At 43.6% G+C, this 22,887-nt stretch overlaps 1 protein-coding gene across 1 annotated transcript in view; it reads right to left on the bottom strand.

Annotated features, from left to right (window-relative positions):
* Window positions 1-22,887, bottom strand: part of LOC124776577 (protein Wnt-6) — a 608,273-nt gene that overhangs the window by 161,966 nt on the left and 423,420 nt on the right. Inside the window, exon 2 of the mRNA XM_047251624.1 lies at window positions 10,342-10,562. Coding sequence (XP_047107580.1) covers window positions 10,342-10,562 — 221 coding nt within the window. The remainder of the gene's footprint in view (window positions 1-10,341; window positions 10,563-22,887) is intronic.

A 22,887-nucleotide genomic window follows, 5' to 3' on the forward strand; every position in this document is an offset into this window, starting at 1 on the left:
AATTTTCTAATAACGAATAGTAGGCTGACGTCTAAGGAACCGTACGAAATAACCGCTATGGAAAGATGTGGGGTACTGAAGTACTGAGGAATCTGTAGATAATGCGACAACGACTTGCACAACAGGCAGTTGTCAGTTACGTAAAGAGTTTCTGCTTGGCCTGAAAATAGGAGTTTGGTGCGCAATTCAGACAGAATTATTGGACCGATCTTCTCTCGTTGAACCATACCTTCTAATAGGTTTATGGACAACGTACTTAAACTTTTTTTTTTCTGTGAACTAGCATGGGGCAAGTATGACGATGCACTTTTGAGAGAGAGGAATTTGTGGCACAACTTGAGTAGAAGAGGGGGTCGGTTGGTAGGATGTGTTCTGAGGCATCAAGAGATTACCAGTTTAGTATTGGAGGGAAGCGTGGAGAGTATAATTGGTAGAGGAAGACCAAGAGATGAATACACTAAGCAGATTCAGATGGAGGTAGGTTGCGGTAGTTACTAGGAGATGAAGAGGCTTGTACAGAATAGAGTAGTATGGAGAGCTGCATCAAACCAGTCTTTGGACTGAATACCACAGCAATAACATGGGGTCAGAAAGTGTCACTTGGACGGTGATCATGGGAACAGATTTGGACACACTTCCGTTGTTCGTGGGAACGCTTCTGATTGGTTTTTTTTTTTTTTTTTTTTTTTTACAGATTCATTAAGAGGGAAGATGTTGCGTCGCTGTGAAATATTTTCATTAGTAATATGAGCTGGCAGTCCAGTTGGCTCTGGGTATTGTCGGGAAGCGCAGTACTGAACTTAGGAGGAGAGAAGCGAGCAAGTTTGTTGGGCTAGGGCTATTCAGTCTCCAGCAGAGTTGACGAGAGGGTGGTTTATCTGGCAGCAAACAGTCTTTGACTTGGTTTGCACACTGAACTCAGCACTTTACGAGCTATTTACTTGTGGTGGCGGACAGAAGCAGATGACAAAATATATTCAAGTCGTCTCGGACTGGTGCTACCTCATAATCAGCAACGGCGATTCAAACTTCCTGGCAGATTAAAACTGTGTGCCGGACCGAGACTCGATCTCGGGACCTTTGCCTTTGTCGGGCAAGTGTTCTATCAACTGAGCTACCCAAGCACGACTCACGCCCGTCCTCACAGCTTTACTTCTGCCAGTATCTTGTCTCCTACCTTCCAAACTTTACAGAAGCTCTCCTGCGAACCTTGCAGAACGAGGACTCCTGAAAGAAAGGATATTGCGGAGGCATGCTTAGCCACAGCCTGGGGGATGTTTCCAGAGTGAGATTTGCACTCTGCAGCGGAGTGTGCGCTGATATGAAACTTCCTAGCAGATAAAAACTGTGTGCCGGACCGAGACTCGAACTCGAGACCTTTTCCTTTCGCGGGCAGGTGCTCTACCGTCTGAGCACGGTAGAGCACTTGCCCGCGAAAGGCAAAGGTCCCGAGTTCGAGTCTCGATCTGGCACACAGTTTCTATCCGCCAAGAAGTTTCATATCAGCGAACACTCCGCTGCAGAGTGAAAATCTTATTCTAGCAGCGGTGGTTATTCCTTTGCTGCCGTAGTCGTCATTTTAGAGATGGTAAAATAAATCTGCGGTGCTTTCCGCCCAGTCAGTAACGAAGTTTAGGAACGGCCGATTTATGGTTTAGTTAACAAGCAGTTGTTAGATAGTGAATCTACATATGTGTTTGCGAGACTCACTAGAGCCTACTAGCGTAGAATCTCGGGCTTTGGGGTACGTTTCTTATTCAACTTGGGATCAAGTAATTACTCAATTCGGTAATCAACTTCTAATTTTCTTTCATGCACGATCTGACAATTTTTTTTTCCTTATTTCTTACCAGTTTGTTCTTACACTAACCCCCTCCCCCCGGTCAGTACTTCAACGAAACGTTAATGTCATTATTTTTGCGGTTTATTATGTTTGCTTGTGTAGGGTCCTTATTTTATACAACTTGCATTTGCTAAAGTTTTTGTAAAGTTGAGGAAAGTCTATTGAAACATTAAAACTTTAGTAACTTGGGCACTTAACTTTATTTAGTGTTTGGATTTCGCAGCTTCCCGGTATTGTATATGGAGACTCCGCCGCCACAACCCTGTAGCTAGGGCGTAGATTATCGTTACATTATTGTCTTAGCAGTCGGGTAGTTAGTAGCATTACCAAAAAATGGTTCAAATGGCTCTGAGCACTATGGGACTTAACTGCTGAGGTCATCAGTCCCCTAGAACTTAGAACTACTTAAATCTAACTAACCTAAGGACATCACACACATCCATGCCCTAGGCAGGATTCGAACCTGCGACCGTAGCGGTCGCGCGGTTCCAGACTGTAGCGCCTAGAACCGCTCGGCCACTCCGGCTGGCAGCATTACCATTGCGTGACACTTCTGTAGTTACTGGGTTCATGGGAACAGTCTGTTTCAGAGGGCCTAGGCGTCGCAGGCACTGTAACGGAACATTGGTTCAAAGCTCAGACATTGTCTTCCGGAATTACTGGTATAGACGGCGTGACAAAAGTCATGGGAAGGCACTGAATGTAATGTAGATCGTTGCCTGCTGGGGCCTCTGCGGTGCGTTTGTCTCCGTAGTCCTAACAGAAACTGGTCCCCGACGTTCTCACACTCAAATAGGCGGCGGTTTGACCCACAGTAGACGTCGGTCGCCCCGTATGGCTGTACGGGAGGAAAGCGATGTCAGTTCGTCAAACAACTGCGGTCGTACTGCGCCGCGATTCATGCGTGTGGAAATATTGTCTCTGCGGTATTGCAGATAAACCTGAGATGCTGTTGACCTCAGAAATACGTGATCTCCTGTATGCTACGGCCTGTGCGTCTTATAGTTATTTACGCGCAAAGTCTGTTAAGCGGGGCAGATCAGGGTAAACTGATACTCATGATTTTTTTCTATTAAATAAAAAATAAATTACAAAACTAACCTTGGACCGTTATTGTACACACTCAAGACTGTATTATGTGTTTTTAATGAAAAAAAAATTGTACCCAGATGACACTACACGACACTAACGAAAGGCCTTTGCAGAGTGCGACGGCGGTTAGTGGGAGCTCCGAACACTACAATATTCAGCCCAGAACAAAATTTAAAAAACTGCTTTGAAACGTAGTAGGTAGGGTTATAAAGAACTGGTTTTAACACAATGGTGGCACTTTGAAATAAAAGTCAATTTTTCCGACAAAAAAGTCATTATGAAAAGGTGCACCAAAAATAGAATTCTACGTACTACGGTAGAAAAAACACCGATTCACACGTTAGAAAAAGGTATAATGTATCAGCTTGTACATTTTATAAATTATAGCTCCCGTCATCTAAAAATTTTGTTATCAAAAAAGAAAAGCTTCAAAGTTTCAAATTGTGTTTTTGTTTTAAGTATTTAAATTGAACAAACAATTATTCAGCAACGCCAGCACCGTACAGTTGGCCTTTTTTTCGCCAGTATCGAAACACCTTCATTTTGACGAAATTGTATTAATTAACTGGCTTCTGCTTACCAATGGAAGCGTTCTTTGCATGATTGGGATTACCTTTCGAACCTTTTCTATTCCTATAAATACGTTTGTCATTTTCAAGCGCTAATGTTTTACTTCGTATATAAAACATAGGAAATGATAAGTTAAGGAGACACGAGACAAGCACATGGTTTTCGACTGTTTACTATAAACGAACCATGTTACGAAGAGAAACATTGTTGAGAAAAGTATTTTCATTGGTATTAATGCCCTCTGAAATACCATGCGAAATTAGCAAGTCCCCTGTTCCGCAGGTAACTATTATAGTATTACATCGGGTGCATTCGAGCGCTTGGATGCGGCACACCCCCATGCTTTAAATCACAGTTTCAACATATTTTAGCATTTATGCCACAATCTGTATGAATGAATCTTAAGAACAGACTGCCTAAGGAACGTTTTAGGCCAATAAAAAAATTTGGCTACAAAAATATCTACCCTGTCTACCCCCTTAACTGGGGCTACGCGCTTCCCTGTTCACTGCACAGCTGTCTCCAGCTGACTGCTCAGATATCGTGAAAACAGGTGTGCCATATGCAACTTTTAGTTGCAACATTTAGGCATCGTACACGCCACATCTTGAAATTGGACAACCGTTCCTGCAATTTTTGGCCACTCAGCTTAAAACAAAAGGAGAAAAAAAGCATCCGATACGGTTCCGCCTTACCCCAATAAATAATTTACGTGGAACATACATGTAGGTACTTTTTTCTGGTGAGTTTGTTTGAAATACCACACACTGTTTACCGCCTATAAAAACGCTAAATGATTCGAGCAGTCTACAGCAACTGAATTATTGGTCTCTAAACGACAGCATGGACATGCAGTGGCGGTTGTAGATTCTCGCTCCAATCACGAAACAGTACTCTGTTTAAATATTCGAACTTCATAAGCTGTTCTATACGAAGAGTTGTATATAGCCGGCTACGCTAGATAAACGTTGATATTACACCCCACCAATCAGTGCTCGATGAGTGAAGAGAGGTTTGCTCACCACGGATCATCTATAGCTATCAGTTTGTCGCTATAGATTTCATGTCGGAGGTCGCAATTGATAGTATGTACTGATTGGTCACTGACAATAAGTGTGGCAACTGGGATTACTACTACTGTTCTGAAATGGATTTTAACACAGTAATTTCACATAATAACGAATGCCACTTCATTTTGTTTAATTACTCTTTCAGCGTTAAATGAATAAATTACAGATAAAATTGAATTTTTAGTAACATTAATAACGTATGAGAGCCAGCAAGTTCTGCATGTGAACATTTATCTGCTATCTCTAACTATACGGCCGAGCAGTGCTCCGATCATAACTGATGTCACCATCTTCCAGTGTCGTAAGTCTCTTTGTATGACAAAAACAGTTACTCAAGGAACTTCTTGCACGTTGTATAATATCTTGAATATAAAAGTCTACTACGTTCACTTTACAATTATTCAAAACTTAACGAAGATGGCCATTTTAACTCTGGCAAATAGTAAAGCAACTGCTCTATCACTTACCAGTTACGCTTCCTTCTATGTTCCTTTCTCTATGAGTCACGACACCTTCTTTTCCCTTATGTTCATTAACTGTATGTTATCATACTGCTCCTTCTTGCCCTCCTCCACCTCCTGCTCTGTTGCCCATTGGTGCAAGCGCTCACACATAACACCTACCTTCCCGCAATTTCATTATGTTGTTGTAGTTATCGTGAACGAATGTAAACTGTATGTGTTTTTTATCTGTATTATAGTAAGTTTTAATATCTGAATTTAGTATAACATGTTCATCATAATATATGTAATATAACGTATGCAGAATACCTCGTTAGGAGTAAGAGAATGTCTGATGACCATAATTTCAGTAAGTTAAACAAATAAATAATTAAAAAATACTTCAGTGAAGACAGAGCGAGATTGGTTCGGGAATTCTCCTTCAAGTGCCTCAGGTGCCCGCACCAATCGCTCTTCGTTGATGATGGGCTATCTCCGCTGAATTTCGTAGTACAAGTATTAATGTCTGTTTATCTTCTGAATGATTTTTTTTAATAAAGTGATATTACAGATACTAACTTCAGTTTGACTGAAGGTTCCAGTATGGTTAGCATAGCTTTATAGTAATTAACTTTACGAGAGGCGTTCAGTAAGTAACGCAACACATTTTTTTTTTTTTCCTGAAAGCAGCCTGGTTTGATTCAGGATTCTAGTACACCATATTATTCCCCAAACTTTTTGCTACAAAATCCTATTTTTCAATATTATCTCCGTCCAATGCGACAGTCTTATCTCACCTTACTGGAAGGGCCCTTATGTTCGAAATGTTAAAATGTGTGTGAATTCCTAAGGGAACAAACTGCTGAGGTCATCGGTCGCTATACTTCCACACTACTTAAACTAACTTATGCTAAGAACAACACACACACCCATGCCCGAGGGAGGACTCGGACCTCCGGCTGTAGGGGCAGCGCAGTCCGTGACATGACGCCTCAAACCTCGCGGCCACTCCGCGCAGCAGGGTGCCGTGTGCCCTCATGGTACCACTCTAAAGGTCTACGACGGAGCCAACGTCTTGCTGCATCAATAACTTCCCCATCATGCATCTATTGCTTCCCGCAGAGTGCATCCCTCATTGGGCCAAACAGATGGAAGCTCTCTGTGGTCTTCTGATAGGAGGCGAGGAACGCAGCAGGCACACACCTGTGGGTACCCCAACTGATGGACCAATGTGTCAGCACTACCAACTGCAACGTCCAATTGGGCAGCGAGGTGTCTGATCATATCGAATGAGAGTGTCCGCACGTTCCGACACTGCAGGACTCACAGCTGCGTGTGGCTGGCCGTCACGCGGGAGATCGGACAGGTTTGCGCGACCCTGTTGCGATGATGACAGACGCCTAGCCCAACGACTCATCGTGCGTTGTTCACTGCTATGTTTCCTTTAACATCCTTCAAGCGCCTATGAATATCTGCGACGCTCTGCCTTTCCGCCAAAAGGAACTCAATGACGGGTCTCTGCTTGGAGCGAACCTCCATTACAGCCGCCCCTGTGAGGGCCACGTCACGCATAGAATCGCTATCTATCGGAACTTCAGGTAAAGATAGGGTCTGAAGCGGGAATATTCCGCGGTGTCCCGTAACAAAATTCCGCATTTTGCAACTAAAAACTGACGGAAAGAGTGTGTTGCGTGACTTATTGAACGCCCCTCGTATTAATAGTTGACATTTAACGTTATTCACGTTACCACCTCTTTGTGTGGGAGTCCTGCAGAAGTATGTGCCTAGCAAAAATATAGGGGAGGGAAAGGAACCACCTTGGTACAACAACCATATTAGGAAGTTGCTGAGAAAGCAGAGAATTTCGCACAGTCGTTTTAAACGTAGTAACTGCCCTGCTGACAAACCGAAATCATGCGAAATGAAAGCACCTGTCAGAAGGACAATGAGAGGTTCTTTTAACGAATTTGAAAGCAATAGTTTATCTGAAAATTCTAAAAAATAACCCCAAAAAATTTTGGACGTACGTAAAATCTACGAACGCTACAAATAATTCAATACCTTCTCTTGCTGACAGTACGGGTAATGTAACTGATGATGATAAACAGAAGGCCGAAATTCTAAACCTATCTTTCAAAAACACGTTTACAGTAGAGGACTGTAGCACCATCCCCCCTTTCAGTTATTGAACAAAAGCAAGGATGGTTGACATAGTATTTAGTGTATCTGGGATTGTAAAACAGTTACGATCCTTAGACGCCAGGAAGGCATCTGGCCCAGACGGTATCCCCGTAAGACTTTATGTTGACTATGCTACAAATATAGCACCATTCTTATCCATCATCTATCAGATATCATTGGAACAGCGGAAAGTTCCACGGGACTGGAAGAAGGCCCAGGTCATAACAATCTATAAAAAGGGTAGAAAATCGGATGCACATAATTACCGGACAATTTCACGGACATCGATTTGTTGTAGAATCATGGATTACATTTTGTGTTCAGACATAATGACCTTTGTAGACTCTGAGAAGCTCATCTGCAGAAACGACCACGGTTTTAGGAAACAGCGGTCGTGCGAGACACAGCTGGCCCTCTTTGTGCATGATATACAACAGGCCCTAGATACCGGCTACCAAGTTGGTGTCATATTTCTCGACTTCCGAAAGGTGTTCGACTCATATCCGCACTGTCCCTTGCTCCAAAAAGTGAGCGCTTACGGTCTATCCGATGACATATATGGTTGGATAGAAAGTTTTCTAACAAACAGGGAGCAGTATGTCGTCCTGAACGGGGCGACTTCAACAGAAACAAGCGTTAACTTCAGGTGTGCCCCAGGGCAGCGTAATAGGTCCGCTGCTTTTTACGATTTACATAAACGATCTGGTTGATGGTATTGACAGCGGCATTAGACTGTTTACCGATGACGCTGTAGTCTACAGGAAAGTACTATCACACGAAAGTTGAGAACAAATCAATGAGGATTTGCATAAAATAAAAGCGTGGTGTAATGGCTGGCAGTTATCTCTCAATATTAGTAACTGTAACCAACTGCGTATAACAAGGCGAAAATCCCCATTAACGTACGAGTACAAAATAAATACCCAGTCTTTGGAAGCGGTTAACATCCGTCAAGTATCTGGGTGTGACTATTCGAAATGATCTCGAATGGAATGATCAGATTACACAAGTAACGGGTAAGGCAAACTCTAGATTGTGGTTTATTGGTAGAATACTGAAGCGATGCAATCCTTCAACAAAGGAAATATCTCACAATGCGTTAGTTCGTTCAGTCTTGGAGTATTGTTCGTCTGTATGGGACCCCTACCAGTTGGGTCTGATTCAAGAGATTGAGAAGGTCCAAAGAAGAGCGAGAAGATTCGTGACTGGTAAATTTAGCCATCGTGAGAGCGTTACAAATCTCATAGAAAGTTTGAAGTGGGACACACTTTCAGATAGACGGCGCGCTAAACGAAAAGGGGTGCTCACTAAATTCCGGAATCCGATCTTCACCGAGGATGTAGAGTATATACAGGGTGAAACGTATTTAAACCGACAAACTCTGGGAGGTTGTAGGGGACATCAAAACAAATATATTTCCTTAATGTCATTTTTTCTCATGAGGATTATTTACACCGGAGGAGGCCGTATTACGCTCTTCAGTTGTTAGAGGGCGTATTACGCTTTTCAGTTGTAGGCAACTGCTGTCCACCAGTGTAGTAGTGCATTGTCTCTTGTATACTAATGGAGCGATACACCTGGAGTGAGTACACTGATATGGTTGCTGCGTACTACGTAGCGCACTACAACGGACGAGCTGCATAGCCAGTTTATCGAAAACAATATCCTAATCGCCGTATCCCGCATCATACGACCTTTGCTGCCGTGTATCAACGTCTGCGTGAGACCGGGTCATTTAGCAGATTACCTGGACAAGGACGCTGTCGCACGGTAAGAATGCTGCAATTTGAGGAATCTGTCTTGCAGCATGTGGAACGGGATCCTTCAATCAGCACTCGTGCAATTGGACGTAACATGGGGACGAATCAGACGAATGTAAGAACAGTCCTCCGAGAGCAATTGTTACGTCCATTTCACTTACAGCGTGTCCGCAACCTGGGACCAGTTGATTATCCACCCAGACAGTTTTCGCAGTGGTACCTGGAACAGTGTGAAATGCATCCTACATTTCCATCCTCTGTGTTTTTATCGACGAAGCAACGCTCGGGCGTGATGAAGTCTTCAACATGCACAATTTGCATGTTTTGAGTGAGGATAACCCACATGCCACAGTTACTAGCGCTCATTAAGTGCGGTTCTTCGTCAGTGTGTGGGGCGGTGTTGTTGGGGACTGTTTAATTGGGCCGTATCTGCTACCTAGGCCATTAAATGGCAGGCAGTATTACAATTTTCTCGCCAGATCATTGCCAGAATTGCTGGAAGACGTCTCGCTCCCTACAAGACAACGCATGTGGTTCCAACATGACGGGGGGCCGGCACATATCAGTCGTCGTGTGCGTCGATTTCTGGACCGACGGTTCCCAGAAACGTGGACTGGCAGAGGTGGTCCTGTACCATGGCCTGCTCGATCCCCAGATATGTCCCCTCTGGACTTTTTTGTGTGGAGAGAATTGCGCAACCTTGTTTATGCAACTCCTGTTGCATCAGAAGAGGATCTGATTGCTCAGATAGTAGTAGCAGCAGCAGGAAGAATTCAGGATACACCTGTGGTTTTTACACGTGTCAGACACAACATGATCCGACGGTGTAACCTTTGTTTACGTGTCAATGGAGGCATTTTTGAAAATGTACTGTAATTGAAATTGGGTTGTGTTAATGTATTGTCTCTTGGTCATAAAAAAATGGAAAAGTGTTTGATGGTTTAATTAATTTGCCGCCAGAGAAATCTTCCTCTACCGGTTTAAATACTCCTCATAGGAAAAAATGACATTAGGGAAAAATATTTGTTTTGATGTCCCCTACAACCTCCCAGAGTTTGTCGGCGGTCGGAGAGGTGGGGCGGGGGGGGGGGGGGGTGAAATATGACTTTGGCGTGAATTGTGCCCTCCGCCACACACCGCTTGGTGGCTAGCGGAGTATACACGTAGATGTAGATGTAGAGTCTCCACTGTCTGTGCTAGTCCATCTTCTTCCACGCTGCATGTAGCCTACCTACCTCCTGTCGTTGTGGAGTGGAGTGGGGAACCTTCTCTACCTTCCCTATTGTTTGTGACTAGTGCTGATACAGAAGCTGACACAGCCCTACATGAAATACCCGCGATGCGGCACGCACTCCGCCAGGTGCAGACACGCTGCGTGTACGCACCTCTCATGAGCACCTTGCGCAGGCTGCGGCGCACGGCGGTGCAGTTCCAGCGGCGGTTGCGGAACTGGAATTGGCACTCGCGCGTGCCCAGCGCCACCCCCTTGGAGATCTCCTTGAGCAGCGCGGGCTCCTTGCGGCAGATCTCGGCCAGCCGGCCGCGCAGCCGCCGCGTCTTCTTGCAGATCATGGTCGGGTCCAGCACCACGTGACTGCCCGCGGCCCTGCCGGCAGAAACGTCACACTCTCACACAGCTGCCTCGGCGAACTGAGAAAGGCGCCGCCACGGTTTTAGAGACTCGAACGAATTGCTTGTCACAATCGACTATTCGCGGCAAGTGAGTCTACTCTGCCTCTGGCGTTATTCCTGTACTAAGTCTCGTCTGTCACGAACAGTCGTTTTCTTTTACAATACAGCGCCAAAATAGTGCGTGTCGTCAGACCAAGAATGACAACATAACTTAGTATTGACAAACCAAAAATCATAGTGGATGATTTTGACAGAAGGTTGTATGGCTGATTTTCCACGCTCCTGAGAACTGAAAGAGTAAGAAAAGCGTCATCCAAACATTTCAAAGCATCTCAGTTTTATGTAATACTAGAGAAGAAACCCATCGTTGTCCAGGTATTTATTTATAGTTGTGTGTCCAAGCCTGCATACACAGCATCTGGCCATGCGATGAATGTTTATGACGTCATAGCTCATGAACTATGAGTCGTACAATGATACGATTTTGCACTTACATTCAGTGGTATATGTACACACTATCTGTAAAATATGTCGCGAATACAGGTGGTAGTAAAGAAGTAATAAATTATAACGCCATGCTTCATGTTGTACTCTTACTGCGTGAACGGGGGAAAAGTAGTAAATGATTCTTCATTTTATCATTTTTTATGGATTGTCAACGAGAAAGAATTACTTAAAGATTCTAAATTATACGCAAAGTTTGTTCCAAGTCACTAGGTGATCTTATTCTCAATTAATAAAGGCTGGGAATTCACATGTCGCGGCCTACACTGATTTTTCTCCCCCACCCTTACCCTTTTGATAGGTAGGTGGGTCTTACGTAGACAGCGATTGTCACCTGACAGTAAGTGACATGTGTACCAAGTTCGCTTAAAATTGGTCCAGTGGTTTAGGAGGAGATGTGGAAGACACACACACACACACACACACACACACACACACACACACACACACACACATTAATAAATACTTTCTTACAGTATGTATGGATTTATGGATTTATAAGGCAGTAAACAGCGCATTTTTGCTTTATCCTTTATGTCTTGATTTCTTTCTAAGTGTCTAATACCATTACTATTTTCCTCTTGAAACGGATATGACTTTCACTGTTCAAACAATTTTCAGTATTACATTTATCCACTGACATTCTTGCTTACGCACAGCGTAGGCTTTTCCTTCGCGCAAATGTTGTAAAACTTAGATACCTTATTGCTCTCAGACAGTTCATCTCTCTTGTGGAAATAGATTAAAAGGAAAAATACAGGTCCATCGAGAAACCTTTACAATATGTCATGGAAATGCCTTGTGGCTAGGGTCTCCCGTCGGGTAAACCGTTCGTTTGGTGCAAGTCTTTCGAGTTGTCGCCACTTCGGCGACTTGCGCGTCGATGGGAATGAAATGAGGACGATAAGGACAACACAACACCCAGTTCCTGAGCGGAGAAAGTCTCCGACCCAACCGGGAATCGAACCCGGGCCGTTCGATACGACATTCCGTCGCGCTGCCCACTCAGCTACCAGGGGCGGACACAACATGTCATGAAAACAACAAAATACAGATTAAGAAAACTTAAAATCCATTATTACGACAGGAATGAGTTCGATGAGATTAGGTTAACTTCCTGTGTTAACAGGCGAAGTCACAGTCCCTCGTTTCTGCGTGTGCGCAGTCTGCAACATATTCAAGGTTTTTGACCTCCACACTCGTTACACTCAGTTGATTATTGACGTCATTGGCGCACGACGATAAGATGATTATGGCCAGAAAGTCGCAGGTGCGAACCGGGCTTAAACGATCCTTTGCCGTTTTCAGTCCTCTACGCAACAGATAAAAGGACAAAACATTCACTGCCGGTCATTAAAACTGCAACATCAGGAATGATAGAAAATCAAGAAACTTTGCTTCCTGTGGGTGGACAGTGTAACAGTAACAAAATGACATCTGGCTTTAAAGTAACGAGACATTGCTGTGAAACATTGTGTTTCGGAAACATACATATTTAGTTACTGTCACCCTCTATATATGCCCCTGTTCTATTCCTACAACGAAACCATGTGAATTTTCCATTGATCGAAACACTGCTGGAAGCCTTCCTCAGTGAGCTCCTTGATGACACGCGCCGCTTTTTTCCCTTACTGCTTCAAAGGACTCAAATCTTGCAGTTTGACCTTGGGGAATCGATAAAAGTCACACGGCGCCAAGTCAGGCCAATAAGGTGGGTATTCTAACACTGGGATGCTCTGCTTGGCTAGAAACGCCTTAACAGACAATGCGGCATGAGCCGGCGCGTTGTCTTCATTTAGAATCCATAACTTATTCTTCCACGATGCGGATTTTTTTTTCTTATTTTAGCATGAACCTTAAGGTAGTAACGTTGATTAACAGTCTGGCCTTCTGGAATATAGTAAAGATACGCAATGCCATTAATATCGAAAAGAATAATCACCGCTTTGAATTTTGATGTGCTCATTCGAGCTTTTTTCGCACTCGGTGTCATCTTCAGTATGTTCTCCGCCATCTTGGAAACGCTTAAGCCACTCAAAAACTCGCATATGTGATAAATAGCGTTCGCCATACACTTCCTTTACAAAGTAAAGTATAGATTTCAGCATTTCTCCAATTTTAATGTGAAACATCACGACAGTTCGTAGCTGTGCTATTACACTTACCATTTTTCCGGCAAAATAAAATAAACAGGTCGTGCACAAAAGAAGGCCGCGGTTACACTGATTTGTCTACAGACACCAGAGATGACACATTCGCTGAGAAGGCTTCACGCTTCAAAACTACTGGTGTTTCATTTTTGGTGCATGCATACTCACTGTGTGCAGCATCAGTCCCGTTATTTTACAGCCACACCTCACAATTAAATTTGTAGGTGATTTGGGAGTATACACGGTGGGAAATTTAGAATCTAGAGCTGCTACTTCTAGTTACAGCAAAGGCTGTAAACCCACTGGGTGTGGAATCGAATAAAGTCTAGATGTCAGATAAGGGTACCTCATTCCGTGCTGCTTGAACTCTGTGCTAGAGTTCGTCAGCGTAGTGGCTGATAACTGGTGGCGTGCCAGTCTCACGTCAAGCCACAGCTCATGTTTTCAGAAATCTACAGAACATGCTGGCCAGAACAACAGTCAAACGGAGCGTGCGGTCTTTCGTTATCTTATTGAAAGATAATTGCACGAAGACCTGAAAGGCAGAGCACTACCATCGGACTTAACACGTCATAAACGTAACGCCTATTCAGATTATCTGCTGTGCCAGTCAGAAGTGTCCGAGTTGCATAGCCACTGGTTCAAAAATGGTACAAATGGCTCTGAGCACTATGGGACTTAACTTCTCAGGTCATCAGTCCACTAGAACTTAGAATTACTTAAACCTAACTAACCTAAGGACATCACACACATCCATGCCCGAGGCAGGATTCGAACCTGCGACCGTAGCGGTCGCGCGGTTCCAGACTGTAGCGCCTATAACTGCTCGGCCACCCCGGCCGGCATAGTCACTGGTACCCCGTAGCAGCACGACAGGTGCAGGGTGCTTATGATGGTAACGAATGCAATCTGACAACATTTCTTCACCTCGAAACCTCCACACGCACATGTCCATCGTGGTGTGTAAGCCGACCCGAAACTCATCTGAAAGACGACGTGGTGCCACCTCTGTGTCCAGTATTGTGGTTGGATTCAACACTGTAGTTGCTCATCTCTCAGATGACGCGTCATGCTAGCAACAGTCCTTGGTGCTTCAGACGTAAAACGTGCGGCAGTCAAATGGGCAACATGGGAAGCCTGGGAGTACCATGTTACGTAACGAACCATAAAAGCGGGAGTGCGCAATCTAGACAACAAACCTATGCCATTGACACTGATATCGACGTTTCGTCGAGATGGCATCGGTGAACAGCGTGCTGTTGCTGTAAGGGCGTTTTTCAAAAACAACGATAGCTACGTAGCCGCACAGCGTGTACGAGTATTTCGTACACATTGTAATCTCGCACGTCATCCCCCAGTCCCGTCGGCACATACTATCAAAGTGTGGGTATATAACGTTGAGGAAACGTATGATATCATGCGAAAGGTAGGTGGAAGTGCAAAACTCCTGTGACCACCAAAGAATGTTGCAAGAGTGGAAGAAGCCTTCAGCCGAAGTCTCAGGCGTTCTGCACACAAGAATGGGCTGCAACTTGACATAGTGGATCGCAGTGAATGGCGAATATTGCACAAGATACTGCAGTACGACACTTACGAAGAACAGACAGTGCAAAAACTGGAGGTGGACAAGTTACCAAAGAAACTGAACTTTTGCCGAGAGTTATGGAACTCATTAACGACAACCCAGGCCTGTGCGACAATCTGATCATGAGCGATGAGACCAATTTTTGTGTGTCAAGTTTTGTTAACAAACAAGGTTCAGATACTGGTCAGGTGAGACTCCTGAAATGCTTCATGAAACGCCACTACACAGTCAGAAAGCGCTAGTGTGGTGCGGCGTATAATGTTTTAGAATGAAGAGCATTAATTTTTTCAGACGATCGCGACAATGCTCTTACTGTGAATACAGAACGTTGCGTTCACATGTTGGACGGTTTCCTAGTGTGACAGCTTGCTTACCTCCCTGTGAATGTAAATACAGTCTTTCAACAAGACGGGGCCACATGCATACCTCGCTGCAGTCCATTAACGCGCTGGAGAAAATATTTCCAGGTCATCTGATTTCCAAAACTGGGACATTTCCGGGTCTCCAAGATCCCCTGACCTTTCAGCGTGTGAGTTCTTCCTTTGGGGTCATTTGAAAGCTCAAATCTTCCGGTGTAATCTACCACACACCATCCAGGAAATGAAGGATCAAATTCGGAAGGAATAACTCCGGTACCAGTCTTGCAAGATATGATGTCTGAGTTCCGTAAAAGACTTTAAATGTATGTGAAGGAAATAATTTCCACCCACGTGACGTCATTTTCAAGTGATGTGGATTTTAAATTGCAAGAGATGTAAATTCTTGTTGTATTTGTTGTACAGGGTGATTCAAAAAGAATACCACAACTTTAAAAATGTGTATTTAATGAAAGAAACATAATGTAACCTTCTGTTATACGTCATTACAAAGAGTATTTAAAAAGGTTTTTTTTTCACTCAAAAACAAGTTCAGAGATGTTCAATATGGCCCCCTCCAGACACTCGAGCAATATCAACCCGATACTCCAACTCGTTCCACACTCTCTGTAGCATATCAGGCGTAACAGTTTGGATAGCTGCTGTTATTTCTCGTTTCACATCATCAATGGTGGCTGGGAGAGGTGGCCGAAACACCATATCCTTAACATACCCCCATAAGAAAAAAATCGCAGGGAGTAATCACAGGCTGCCTGGCGGCCGATCCATCGCCTCGGGTAGTTGACGTTCAGGTAGTTACGGACAGATAAGTGCCAATGTGGTGGCGCTCCATGCTGCTGAAATATGAATTGTTGTGCTTCTTGTTCGAGCTGAGGGAACAGCCAATTCTCTAACATCTCCAGATACTGCGGTCGCCATCTTAGCATGAACTGACGCTGACGCCTAGTCAACAGCGCCTCAAGCGAACAAATGTACAACTAAATGAAACTTTATAGCTCCCTTAATTCGCCGACAGATAGTGCTTAGCTCTGCCTTTTGTCGTTGCAGAGTTTTAAATTCCTAAAGTTGTGGTATTCTTTTTGAATCACCCTGTATATTGCTGTGAATAAATCTGTAGCGCTGGTGGAGGTTTCAAAATCGCTCGTTTCACTGCCGCCCGTTTCACTGCCGCGCATGTTATTTACCACATTTATGGATGAGAAAATGCAGTGAAAGTGTAAAACTAATTAATTCCTTAACAGAGATGTGTGACAAATTTTATCACAGGTTCGTTTAGTAAGAGCGAGAGTGTCATCGTCAGGCTCATCCCATTAAGCAGAAGAATGGCGTGGTGAATAAAGGGAAGGTTTGCTATTAAAATTTTGAGGATGTTATTTCCAAGGAAATCCGAGTAACATATCCTTCCTGACAAAAAAAGATATGGTCGGATGTTAACGTAATCTCGTACACGTACACACTGTCGGCTGGTATTTAAGCGATGAGAGTTGTAATTCTCTGTGCCAGTAGGAACGGCTGCCACAATTCAATTCTGTTGTTTGTGTTTAGTATTGGAGCCAGGACAGGTAGGGTATACAAAATGATTCAGGAGGAATGTCACATAATTTGTGAGGTCGTTCTACATGTGAAAATAAAGCGAAAAAGTCTTGTGAACAAGTGTCTGATTTTCGACAGAACTGGCGTGGGTGGAAGGCAACATCCATCCATGAATGAATATGATGGTAAGTGTGAATATTTTTACCGTAATGCCGTGTAGGCGCTGTGGTAGACAAAGTATTGGTGGAACAGATGACTAAGCCATCCTGCAGGAGGTGTGGGGGTTCTCCATCAAACGGCACACTTTAGTGGCGCCCTGAGGCAACAGCTGCAAGTGGACCCCCTGTGCAATCCTGGATTGGATCAGTTAGCAGTCGTGAGGCCGTATGCGTGTCGTGCTTGACTGTTTAATTTAGCAAGACCACTGTGTCCGTGAACAGCAACATGCTGCATATGTTCACTGTTGCAGAATACACAGACATGCTGTTTGTGTACGGGTCCTTCAATGGCAATGCCCTTGGAACTGTGACAAAAAAACCAGATTGCCTGATCGACGAACACCCTGTGCTAGGGTATTTCACGGAGGTTTTCAAACGATACCTGAATCCAGGACAATACCCAGTATACATGTAACATCAGAATGTGAGGTCATCCAGTCTGTTGAGGGAATAAGACATTGCAATGGTAAAACGGAGTCCCATCACCAGTACACACTGGATTGGCCGTCAGCTCGATATTCCACAAATGCGAGTGTGGCGTAAGTTATATTCTGAGGTCTTCTACATATTCCATGTGCAGCCTGTGCAACATCTGCATCCAGGTGACTTAGTTAGTAGACAACAATTTTGTGAATGGTTGGCAGTACACTAGGGAAACAATATTCCAAGTTAGGTTCTCAATGAACGTCTGGTGAGGTATGACTGATGACCTGGTGATAGGGCTTGTGTTCCTGCCAGATTGCATAACAGCCGCACCATACTCACATTTTTTGATAGAAAACCTGCCTGCAGTTTCTTAAGACGTGGCACTAGACCAACGATGACAAATGTACTTGCAACATGATGGATCACCGATTCGTTGTACCAGATAAGCTTCCTCGACGGTGGATTGGCCGTGCCAGATCCACTAACTGGCCCGTCAGATCACCCGACTTAACCCCATTATAATTCTGCTTATTGGGTTGGTTAAAGGGGGATGCATACACTACGAAGGTGGATACACTTGAAGAACTTGTCGCTCAGATTAGCGACGCTCTTGCCCGCATCAGAGCCTGTTGAGGTGATGTTCGACTCATTGAGATTGATTGGGGACTTTTTGAACAACTCTTGTAGGATGGATCAGCCATCTGCACCACCATTATTCTGTCCAACCCAGCATTTCGGTAAGTAATGTCAGTACTTGCCTTGGATGTGTGTAGCCCTCAACTCGCCCCAGTTGTATAACGACAGAAAGTCAGACACATGTTCATAGCACTTTTTCGATTTATGTCGACATGTAGAATCATCTCACAAATTATGTGACGTGCCTCCTGTACCACCCTGTATAAGGAGCATGAACATCATCAGATGCTGAGTGACCACTTTGAAGGAAACGGAGGTGCGCCGTACTCGTATGAGACAGCGTTATGAGCACCTCACAGAGTTTGAAACGGGCCTCATTGTGGGTCTCAATTTGGTCAGCCCGTAATATTGTGCAACACTGTGCATTCAGATCTACAAGTCGCCCAATGTTCGACTACGTCGTCAAGGTTCTGACAGATGTGACCACCACAAGGGAGGATCGCCGTATTGTGCATTAAGCACATCATAGCTCCATCACATCTGCGCCTACCATAGACTGAAGTATGCCATCATACATAAAAAAGGGGATACGCCTGATGTCAACAACTACCGCCCAATTTCTCTTCTGACTGCCTTGTCCTAAATTCTTGAAAACGTAATGTATTGTAGAGTAGCTTCACACCTTTGTAAAAATAAAGTTTCAACAAAATGTCAGTTTGGTTTCCAGAAGGGTTTCTCAACGGAAAATGCTATATATACTTTCACTAATGAAATATTAAATGCTCTGAGTAACCGGAAGTCACCAGTTGGGATTTTTTGTGATCTATGGAAGGCTTTTGATTGTGTAAATCATGGAATCCTTCTAGATAAGCTCAAGTACTGTGGTATGAATGGGACAGTGCTCAAATGGTTTAAATCATACCTAACTGGAAGAGTGCAGAAAGTTGAAATTAACAGTTCACATAATATGCAAAAAACTGGTGATTTCTCAAACTGTGGAACAATCAAGAATGGGGTGCCACAAGGTTCGGTCTTGGGTCCTCTGTTGTTCTTAATATATATTAATGACTTGCCATTCTTTATTCACGAAGATGCAAAACTGGTACTTTTTGCCGATGGTACAGGTATAGCTATTACACCCAACAGAAAAGAATTAACTGGTGAAATTGTAAACGATGTTTTTCTGGGAATCTTTAAGTGGTTCTCAGCAAATGGGCTCTCATTAAACTTTGACAAAACACACTATATACAGTTCCACACAGTAAATGGAATGACACCATTAATAAATATAGATTTCGATCAGAAATCGGTAGCCAAGGTAGAATATTCAAATTTCTAGGTGTATGCATTGATGAGAGGTTGAACTGGAAAAAACACACTGAGGATGTGCTGAAACGTTTGAGTTCAGCTACTTATGCTATTAGGGTCATTGCAAATTTTGGCGATATACATCTGAGTAAATTAGCTTACCACGCCAATTTACATTCTCTGCTTTCGCACGCCATCGTATTCTGGGGTAACTCATCATTGAGTAAAAGAGTATTCATTGCACAAAAGCGTGTAATCAGAATAATTGCTGGAGCTCATCCAAGATCATCCTGCAGACACTTATTTAAAGAGCTAGAGATCTTCACTGTAGCCTCACAATATATATATTCACTTATGAAATTTGTTATTAACAACCCGAACGAATTCAAAAGTAATAGCAGTGTACATGGCTACAACACTAGGAGAAAGGACGATCTTCACTACTCAAGGTTAAATCTAACTTTGGCTCAGAAGGGGGTAAATTAGGCTGCCACAAAAGTCTTTGGTCACTTACCTAATTGCATCAAAAGTCTGACAGTTAGCCATATAGCATTTAAAATGAAATTAAAAGAATTTCTTAAAGCCAACTCCTTCTACTCATTAGATGAATTTATGGATATAGTAAGTGGGTAATTTCCAAACCCCCACAAAAAAAATTAAAAATATTGAGTGTCAAGTAATATTTTGTGTAATGTAATATCTTGTATAGGCACCTTTCATTAACCTGACACGTTCCACATTATTACGAAGTGTCGTATTCATGATCTATGGAACAAGTACGAATCTAATCTAATCTAATCCGAGAGTCCATGCAACATTCTGTGTCATTTCGCACCATTGGTCGGAGACTAGCGTAAGTAGGCAAATACTGGCCCTGACGGTAACAACACAACACAAACGGCGGTGTCTGGAGTAGTGCCATGACCAGGAAGTATGGACTGCTGATGAACGGCGTCTTACCGCGTTCAGCGATGAATCGTGGATCTGCACTATCTCGGATGGCCATCGTCGGCGGTTAAAGCGGCGTCCTGGGGAGAGACCCCATTATTCCATTGTTGTGGGGAGTCACAGCGGTAATACTCCTGGCGTAGTGGTATAAAGAGTCGACGGATATGACTTGAGGTCACGGCTGGTAGGTCTCCTGATTAAGGGAACTCCGTCGGCACAACGATACATCATGGCCATATGTTTATTCTCACGCGACCAGTAGCTTAGTGCCATTCTTCTATGCGAGAACCCTCGTCCAGAAATGACAAGTGTCTCTATGAACTGTCTGCGCGAATTTCGGGTAATCCCGTGGTCATCAAGGTCCTCAGGTGTGGCCGCGACAGAAAAAGTGTGGGACCAGTACCGGGGCTACCCCATCCCTGTGCCAGTATCCAGAATATCAATGACCAGTTACAACAATAGTGGGACAGCTTACCTTAGGAGAGGATACAACTGGTTTATGACACCCTTCCCAAACGATTCAGTGCATGCGTAGACGCCAGGGGGATGCTTCGTCTTAGGGACAAGTGTACTCATACTGCCTACCTCTTTGTGAATTTGACTCGATTTTGTTATCATTGAAATAACATTCCACAGACTCTCAATTCGCGAAGTTTCACTTCGTCTCCCCCTCACCTTCAGGGTGCTTTACTTTTTTTTTTTTTTTTTTTTTTTGTCAGATAGTGTATCATTTGCTCTTGAGAAACATCACGAAATTACTATGACATTAAATTAATGAATCTCGAACCAACACGGAGGCTGAACCGACATTCGTTTGTGCCACGTACCATTTGCGAACAGAGCAGAATTGGGGAGAATGAATGTGGCGGATCAAGTGCCCTCTACCGTACATTTTAAGGTGAAATGGGTCAAATGACCCTGAGCACTATAGGACTTAACTTCTGAGGTCACAGTCCCCTAGAACTTAGCACTACTTAAACCTAACTAACCAAAGGACATCACACACATCCATGCACGAGGCAGGATTCGAACCTGCGACCGTAGCGGTCGCGCGGCTCCAGACTGTAGCGCACAGAACCGCTCGGCCACCCTGGTCGGCTTTTAAGGTGAATTGCGGGGTGTAGATGTAAGCACTGATTCGATGTAAAGCCAGATGTTCTGAATCATCAAATAGTAGATCCTTGTGCATCTTTATTGCCAACTTTTTAAGTAATAATGCATATTGCTAACGCCAATAAACATAGAAAACTCAAGTCCAGTTCACGGCTACTGTCTTTAGTTTAAGTGCTCAGGGATGTTCAGAACTACGGTTGAATTATTTGTGTGGAAGGATCACTCTATCCCAGCTACATTGTATCCCAAGTGGAGTGTTTATCTTTTCTGCCTGGAATCTGGATATTGGTGAGGCAGACAGGCAGGCCTCTTTCTTAACTATGAAGTGCAGGTTTAGTCCGACTAAGATGACTAAACAGTGTTAGGCGTATCAAGAACGTGTCCACTACTATAGCGAGACCATCTTTGGCAAGACATCAACTATCTTGCAGATCCCTAACTTGTGACACGGTTCTCAATCTCGAAGCATGCATGAATGTGGAACGGGGAATAAGTACTGATACGTAAGTATTCAGGAGTATGTCCCTGTTCCCTGGCAGGTTGACAGGCCCTAGACGAGAGTCACTAGGGTCGAGAAGAGACGAAAACAAGTCTTGGGATACGGCGACACGAAGCCGGCAGTGCCACTGCATTAACATTCCACGGTGTCATATCGTTCATCACTGGGCGCCTGATTTCGTAAAACGAAGTTGACGGTATGTGTTTGAAGTAGTCTGCCAAAGATCGTTGATTCTACAGATAACCAGCTATGAAAATAACTTCGTTGAAAATATGACACTGTCTAATGATCCACTTCTACTTTTAGAAAGTACAGATTGAGTCCGACTACCTCGTTCGAAGAATCCCTACTTGAATATTACGGAGATGATGAATGACGGACAACACCTGTCGCCTGAGGGAGTGCCGCTAGTCCCAGAGGGGCATGCGCTGCTGTGTGGGTTGGACTACGGAGGTAGTGCAGATTACTAACAAGTTCAAAAACAGGTAAATGTAGTAATTAGACAGCTCTACGATGAAAATATGTTTAATGAAAGTGGCTTCTTCTTGTGGTTTTTAGTATCCTGGAAGCTAGAGTGATAACAAAAAGGAACAGGTCACCTGTCATTTATTTATTTATTTATTTATTTGCAACGAATCCTTAATATTTAAAAATTCATTCTACTCATTTTAAAGGTCATGTGCCATAACATTCGATAATATTATCAAGTTAAAATTTCGGTGGCAGTGGCTGCACTGATTAATATATCATTCGAAGATCCACTTTTTGAACAGTCACCTTGATTGTCTCATTGAAAATTTGAGTAAGGAACAAGAGTGAGCGCTTACAAGCCGTTAAATTGATGGAAAGGTGGTACCACTTTAGCGGGACGTACAGCATCGGAGGTAAAGCTAAATTATTTCCTTAAAGAAGAAGAGAAATTTAATAAAACCTTTGATGGTGACGACAAATTGCAATACTTTTCGTTCCAATTACACATGTGTAGCTAATTTTCTAGTTCAT

Source organism: Schistocerca piceifrons, chromosome 2 (assembly GCF_021461385.2).
Source record: "Schistocerca piceifrons isolate TAMUIC-IGC-003096 chromosome 2, iqSchPice1.1, whole genome shotgun sequence".
NCBI classification, from domain to species: Eukaryota; Metazoa; Arthropoda; class Insecta; order Orthoptera; family Acrididae; genus Schistocerca; species Schistocerca piceifrons.